This window comes from Protopterus annectens, chromosome 10.part0, assembly GCF_019279795.1.
Source record: "Protopterus annectens isolate FY-2018-M chromosome 10.part0, PAN1.0, whole genome shotgun sequence".
Taxonomy (NCBI): Eukaryota; Metazoa; Chordata; order Ceratodontiformes; family Protopteridae; genus Protopterus; species Protopterus annectens.
This window is the reverse complement of record NC_056744.1, coordinates 540102538-540111172: the sequence shown is the minus strand read 5'-3', so window position 1 is coordinate 540111172 and position 8635 is coordinate 540102538. Positions and strand designations below refer to the sequence as shown.

The 8635-nt window shown below is 34.7% G+C and overlaps 1 protein-coding gene across 1 annotated transcript in view; it reads left to right on the top strand.

Moving 5' to 3' along the window:
* LMX1A (LIM homeobox transcription factor 1 alpha) overlaps nt 1-8635 on the top strand; it is a 741391-nt gene that overhangs the window by 674423 nt on the left and 58333 nt on the right. Inside the window, exon 4 of the mRNA XM_044085395.1 lies at nt 6986-7161. Within this exon, the coding sequence (XP_043941330.1) occupies nt 6986-7161 (176 nt within the window). The remainder of the gene's footprint in view (nt 1-6985; nt 7162-8635) is intronic.

Below are 8635 nucleotides of genomic sequence, written 5' to 3'. Positions count from 1 at the left end.
ACACACACACACACACACACACACACACACACACACATATATACTTATATAGATATGTGCACACACACACACATACACACACACACTTATATAGATATGTGCACACACACACACACACACACACACACACACACACACACACACACACACACACACACATCTATATTTGAAATATATAACAGTTGCTAAACAGTAAATTTTTGTGACTCTTGTAATGCAAAGCCATGACAGAGTTAGACACCCGCTGATTTAAAGCTCTAGATGACTTCACTGTGGAATTGGCACCTGGATACCATGTGCAAAAATGGTTAAAAGGGTTGTGGATGGATGGATGGATGGATGGATGGATGGATGGATGGATGGATGAGACTACTGCATATTTCAAAATACTCAGATAAAGTCCCACCAAAACAAAAAAAAAAAAAATCCTTCAGTTTCTTAAATTATTTTCAGTCTGTTTTGTACCAAGAAACCCTCACTGATGGGATTCTTTCACTTTTCGTCATCCTCTATTTTTTTCATAAACACAAAAATTTTACCTACTTTTGTAAGTCTGATACAATTTTTTAATTTTAAATCCCAGTCTTGACATATCTCCATATGTTAACAGTACTTTTTAACATTATCGTGCACTTGTTCAGGGTAATACAAAATCTCTTATTTTACTGATTTAGCCAACACCTCCTTATACCCCTAAACATGTATCATCCATGCATCCAAATGTTTAAGTAGTAAGTACATGGCAACATAAAATTTTCCTAAATTCAATAAATAACATTTCACAAAATATTCATTTTACATTCGCTATTAAAATGTAACTATATCTGTTAATTTCTGTAGTTTTCCATACCAGAATTCTTCATTGACCTTCATAGTACCAAAGAGTATCCCTATGAAATTCTAACAATCCTGGCACTACTGAATCCCACGTGTACAAGCAGAATTGCAAAACATTTGCTTTTTCTCCTATTTACATGTAAACCAAAATTATCAGCTACTCTCCAAACATTTCCAATACTTCCAAAATATCCTATTCTCTTCCATATAATACTATATAATACTATATCACCTAAGAAAGTCAAAATTACAGTGAAAACATTTCCCATTCTATCTTCAGGATCTGTTTTTAAAATACATCTCATATGACTAAAATGAAATAAAACTCAAACAACAATGAAATCAGTGGAAGCCTTGTTTTACTTGTATTTTTTTCTTTCTGTGTTCCAGTTTACCATAGACGGCCTTGAATTCTTCTAGACATCCAATATTCATGACTGAAATGTTCATGAAAACTGTAACTCTGAAGCATTTTATCACTACCCTAGCTCACTTGATCATAAGCCTTACAAATATCAAGAGTCTACATTCAACTTTTTGTGTCTCCAAACATCTATTTTGTCAATACAAGTTCCATAATACATAGTATTTCTTTATCAGATCAACCTGGGACAATACCTTAGACTTCTTTAACTAATTTCTCTAAACATATTGTAACCCTTGTAATTATTTTAGCAAGAATCTTAGAATTCATGAGTAAAATGGGTTTGCAATTCATCTTCCTTCCTGTTTCTGTAAGAATTATTACTTCATCATAATGTTCATCTCCAGCATTTGGTTCATCCTCTGCTCTGCCCTTAATCAAATAAAACCCTTGCCAAGAGGCATAGATGTTATTTCATTATTATATTGTAACAAACATACAGTTTCATCTTACTCAGATATACTTCATTTGTTTAATGCTTACAGTGTATTAATATTTGTTGCAGTCAATTACCTCACTTGCCCTTCTGTCATTCTCAGATCATCCTGGCACAGTACTGTTTTTTAAGCTCTTATAAGTTAATGTCCTTAATATTCTTGAACTTTTCTTAAAGAAAAAAAAGTTCTGCTACTCTCAACTTATGTTTTATGTCCAGGCCAAGAGATCTGCACTCATTTTCTATACTTTCTATAACTTGTTCTTACTTTTGTATTTGGAAAACAAATTAAAGACATTCTTCTCTTCCATCTTTAATAGTAAACATTTATTGTTTATGCATCACACCAGTCTTGCTTTATTTAGTGAAAAAAAACTTCCATTTCTCATTTCTTCAACATTGTCTAGTGGATGCTGTATCACAATTCTTCTTATACTCTGAATTTCATTTTTTGTTGTTGTTGTTTATTTACTTTTCTCTCCCTGTGTACTATAAGTAACTTAATTAAATCAAATCCATCCCATTTTTCATAGAAATAACTCATATTTTGTCTTTCCACACCATTCCCAATAAATGTTTTAGTTGTGTATGTTGCATAATAATGCTATTCATTTTTAACATAATGTTACCTATTCTTGAACATTTTCCCTTTTCCTGTGTGCACAAAGCTCTGAGATCTGAAAAACTAGTATGTTTTCTTTTACTTGACCTCACTAATAAACCCTTATTTCCAGAAATAAAATTTATCTTAGTTTCAAATGTCACTCTCTCATAACATTTAGCTGCTAAACACACCAAATCATATTTTAGTAATAGTTTACAATACCTGATACCCATGTGTTGGTTTATAACTTTTAGCTGCTAAACACACCAAATCATATTTTAGTAATAGTTTACAATACCTGATACCCACATCTACAATTTATTTAATCATCCTTTATCAGCAAATAATGTTTCCACTGCAGATGCAAAGCTTTTACTAGGCATAGTTTCTGAGTTCTCCTTTGTAGCCGATGTCGTCGTAAATACCATATAACCACTAGAATTTCTGGTTTCTCTGATAAGTTTCCACTGGACTTCAAAAATGTTGGAGATTGTAGTTTAGAAATTTCAACCAAACTATTGAAAGAATGCGAATAATGAATTGTTGGTTCAGTGGAAAATTTGATGATGAATTTGATGTAAGAATTGACCTAGTGGTCAGGGATCTGGGCACACGTCATCTGTAGCTTTACCTTCAACCACCACATGAGGAAGTCTTTTTATGTTGCACAACGTATAAGTAAGAGCATGGCATCTGCATTTAAAAAGGTCATATCCCACTGGAAAAGGTGACATCTGAGGCATGGCATGACGTATTGCACTACATTTGGGCCATAAAACCCCTCATGTAAAGTTTCAGCTAGTGGGAATCAAACTGATGGCAAGAGATCAGGAAGAATAAAAGAGGTGTGAATCATACCTGGCTTGGTCTATCAAAAATAGAGGAGAGGGCAGTGTCAGAAGAAACAGATTTCTCTGTTGTATCCTCAGAAAAGCAGTCTCCAGAAGCAAGGAGGTAGTGTTACTGCTTTGCTAGGTTTTGTTCAAGGTGTACCATAGGTTTTGTTCAAGTTGTACCATATGTTATCTGTGCAAGTCTGGTGGCTTTAAGTGGAGAGGTGCATTGTCTTACTGGAAAGAAAGATTCCAGAACAGTGTATGAAATGAGGGGATAGAATATAACCAGAGACTAGAGAAGCAGGAGGTCTTTACAATGAAGACCAGAAGAAATGGTGGGTAGCTGAGGCATGATAACAGGGCATAGATCTTGTCAGGATGATGTGTCACCCTAGCCAGGAAGCACAGACAGGTAACAGGGGCAGAGGCAGAATGTTATAGGGTCAAAATCTCCACAGATGTGTTAAAGTACTGTTCCTTGGAGAGAGCTGTAGAGTGATAGATGAATGAGCTAATAGAATGGGACTGAAGAGGGAATTCTTAGAAGATTCATGATGGTATGGGGTGGCAGAGAAGAGATGAGAGGGAGGGTAGGAATAGTAGTGAGGTAACATATTAAATGCACTTAAAAAGGCTGAAAAGATGAAATCATTGTTTATCTGTGCTTTGAGCAAAGGTAATGTAGTCCACCAACACATCTATGATATCATCTGCACTATGACATCATCTGCACTATGACTGCTTTGTAAATGATATCTCTAAATCTGGCTACCTGTGCATAGAGTACACAAAGCAAGAACACTATATTCTGCATATTTTGTTTTTCTTTAACTCATTAATCTCTGGTGATGCCTCCAGTTGTTTCACCATGATCAGTCTAGTGTGAACTTTATGCATCTTATGCTGCCTGTTCATATAATATAATCACTACTATTTACACGCTAAGATTACAGATTGACTCTAATATGGAGCCGGGTCAGCTAACCTGAGCAATATTTCTTGATCTAAGAAAGGCATTTGCTGCTGTTGATCATTTCCTGCCACTTCAGAAACATGTTGATACAGGATTATCTTCTAATTCTCTCCAGTGATATAAGAGCTATCTCTGCAACCGTACTTTCACAGTATTTGGCCCTAACAATTCCCGTGTATCAGATACAAAAAAATAAATACTTCAAGGATCTGTACTCAGATCCATTGTTTTCTCCCATTTCCTAAATGATCTTACATTACATCTGCCACATACCAGCTGTATCTTGTCAACTGATGATATACTCCTCACTAGAGCTAGTAAGAAACAACTTTTCTCTGAGAAATGAACTTCAGCAAGACTTTAAAGATATTTGAAATTGGTTACGTAATAAAAACATAGCAGTCAATAGCCAAAACAACCTGCAGTTAAGTTATTTGGTATATCCCAAAAACTAAAAAATATTCAGAGCATCTTCACCAATCCTCCTGGAAATCACCTTCCATGGGTTTAGCAGAAAAAAATATCTGGGTATCACATTAAACTAATAGGTACCATTTAATACTCAAGTTAATAAAGTCCTGACTAGAAATTTCATAAACAATTCTAATACTAACCGGAAAAGCTATTGCTTTTAATGTTCTACTCCCTAAAATGGAATACAGCCTTTCAATTAACACCATCTGCTCACCTCAAAATATTGTCAAACTCCAGTCTGCTGAGGACAAAATGCTTTGATTCAGAAACCTCTCAAATAATGGAAAACAGAGCTGTACTACACTACACAAAAGCAAGGGGATCCTTGTTTCTGCATGGACAACTTTTCTTCTGAACACACTTATTTTCAGAACACTCTGTTACAGATACAGTCCCTGTCTACTCAACAAATTATATTTTAGAAATCAAGCATGCTCCCTCAGAACTACTGGCAGTATTAAACTGCTAAGGCCATGTTTTACACTATTTATTTGTCAATGGGCATTTTATAAAATTTCACCAACAGGCTAGAAATGCATTCTTGAAACTTCTAGAAATTCTGAAAATTTTAAGCAGTTCAAGAAGTTTCTAAAATCTTATTTAATTAATGAAAATACATGTAAAGACTTTGGAGATACTGGCTGATCAGAACCCTCAAGTCCACATCTTCTAGCCAATTTAAATTTTTTTTGGAATTGTTTTTATGCCTTTTCAGCCAAGTGGTCAATACATTTGCATAGAGACGGTATGACCACTGTCGTTTAGAACTTAATTATTTCTAAAACATATTTAGTTCTACTATTATCTCAGAAACAGCCACAAATATTTGTCATTTTTTTCTATTTCATTTACAGAAGTTTCTTTAAAGCAGTATGCATGCTTATCTGCCCATCTTAATAGGCTTCAGGAGTGGCCTTAGGTCAGCTGGTGCACTAGGTAAATGGGGTCCACAATGCCCCCCCACACCACCCGATGCCCCCATCCTGGCCTATCTACACCAAAAGATTACTGGAAAAGAGCCCCTGCTAGAGCAGCAACCTAGGCTGCCACCTAGTTAGCCTATGCCCAAGGCCAGCTATGATAGGCTTATATTACATTATAATGGATGGTTGGTGCAGAGAGTCACGGCTGTCCGCTGCAGTTCCTGTTTGATTGTTTGATTCTCTCAGCCCTCTTTTGCCTGTGTGACTTTCAGTTTAACCAAGCAATGCTGAAGGGCAACTTGGAATTTGGACTAGTCTCCTCAAAGGTCCCTGGACTTCAAGCAGTGACTACCTATGAACTATTGCTGAAGTAGTTTGCTTCTCTAGCTATGCTTATCTATCAAATTATATTTAGGCAAATTTTAAACAGGCAGTCAACAATGTATGTACTACACCTATGTAATATGACATAATAGCATCTGTGAATTATCATCAAAATTGTATAATAATTTCTTCTAGTTTACATGATTAATGAATGCAACCTGTTTGCATGTTGCCTTCCTTTATGACCTGGGCCATCCTAAAAGGGATCCTTGAATCAACCAACCTAACTGAGTAACAAATGCAAAATATATAGTCAAATACATAAATACATAAATAAATAAAATATGTATACTAATAGTTGCAAAATCATATTGCTTACAAGTTATTAGAAATTTTTCATCTTAAAGTGTACATGAGGGGCAACACAGCTGCACTGATACTTGGTTTCATTCTAGTATAGCTAAAGAGTAAAAATTTTCTTTATAAACTATTTATTTTTATTCTGATTTTATATTTCTTGAAATATCTTACCAACCAAGAAATATAGACAGATATGCTTATCCTCGTATAAAAGCCCACAGATGGAAAAACAAAATTCTGTTTAAATTATTCACATAGGTTGATTGGTTTATGAGATAGTGTAAGCTGTTTATAAAAGTCACACAATTTAATATTTACAGTGTTTATTGTGATTTGCACTATTTAGCTTAAACGACATAGACTGTCTTGAAAGCTACCACTGTAAAGATTATTTTGTGCTGAACTGTCTGCATTTTACATCTGTTTAGTAACATTTATGATTCTAGATATACACATGCATGTTAGAACTATAAGGATAAAATCTGATTTTGTCAAAAGGTTTATGATGCAACTATTGGATGTTTGAATACAAACTTTTAGAGCTTTTTTGGAAGGAATGAGTTTAAAACCTGAAATGTCCATTCTAGAATACAAATATCTCTGTGTACAAAAACATAAACTTTATTTCTGTAAACAAAATATCATATCCCTTTAACCTCCATTAGGAAATGACAATCCTGGATAAGGCAACATTGTGAAATAAATGGCAATACTGGATAAGGTGACATTGTGAAACCCTGTTCTAATGTTTATGATACTTATTGTCTTACCAATACTTCTATATTTCCATATAGGAAAGAGTGATGATGAAGATGATGAAGACAGCAATGAAAAATTGAGAAGTGGTGCAGGAAAAGGAGATGAAAGCAAGGACCCCAAACGGCCAAAGCGTCCAAGAACTATTCTCACCACACAACAGAGACGGGCATTTAAGGCTTCTTTTGAAGTGTCTTCTAAGCCATGCAGGAAGGTAAGGACATCTCCTGTCTTTAGCTTCCTAATCAAAATGTTTCCTGCCGTGACTCATTTTCTGCATTCTTTAAGTAAATAAGGTATAAATGTTGTCAGCAGTGATAGAAGATTTTTAAAGTGAATTGTCTGAGACACAAAGTGTCAAATGCCATTATTTTCCCAGGACCAATAAAAACACAAAGTTATTTATTTTTCCACAATACAGCAGTCTCAAAGATGATTATATTTAGTTTGAGAAGGATGGAAGGCTGGGGGTGGTATCGTACCCCTCAACATCTTAGTGCAAAAAATCTGAACAAAGCCTGACATAATGGGGGAACAAAGACCCAAACATAGGGACGGATTTTAAATATTGGTCTTATAAACTTAGAAAGTTGCTAGAGTAACAGGATTTGTCTTAGCATGCATTTTTCTGAAGGATTTAAAGTCTTAAACTCAAATGTATGTCATTGTTTAGTGGCTTGAATCCACGGATCATCCTGGTGCTTTGCCAGAAAAATCACAATCTTTATGAAGAACAGACCAAAAATATGAGGCATAAATCTGGACAGTTGAGAGGTATGGGTGGTAGTGTACCTGTCAAATCTTCAAACACTCAAAATTTCAAATGTTCAAAATTTTGAGTGCTTGAAGATAGACTTTCAATGGCACCGTATGGTGCAGATAGGAAGAATTTCCCTTTTCTGCACTGAAGTGCGGTCTCGGAGTTGGTATATTTAAGTAGGGGGGTGTGGGGGTGCTGGGGTGCTTGCCCCCCTGCCTACACTATTAAAGTGTTTTTTTTCTGTGTTATATATATATATATTTTTTTCCATGTTTGAACATCCAAATGTCGAACATTTGGTCTCGACCATGTAATATTCGACATTTCGGATGTTCAAACATTTAACATAGACTCGTGTGGTATGCACCTGCAAAAAAATTCTCATTTTTAAATTAAGTTTTTAGGAATTAAAGTCTCTTAACTGTATTATCCATTAGTGCAGCTAATTACTTACATACATTTCATCCTCACCTAGAAGTTTTTTGGACATTATTTTTAATAAACTTAAAGAATGACTGAATCTGGCAGAATATGAATCATTCCTTTATTATTGGAGTGCTTTGATAATTTTCTAAAGAAAGTATAATATAGCTAATTGGCATGGGAATTATATATAAGTTACTGTACAAACATAGAGAAAGCAGTGAAAAGAAACTTAAAGCTGCTGTTGAGCTAGTTTTTATACTAAAATCTGAAATAATATAACTTATTGTGAAATAGAGAATCAAAACTATACTATGGAAATAAGAAAAGATGGACAGTATTCTCAGAAGGAAATATGATTATGTCCCAAGATGCAATGTGTGGTAGAAGGCAAATTTGTTTAAATAATTCTTTTGAAAGATAATTAGACGAATAATAAGAAATGCTGACTGAGGAAGCTGGTACATATAACAGGATGAGAAATGGGTGATAAAACTGTCTGACA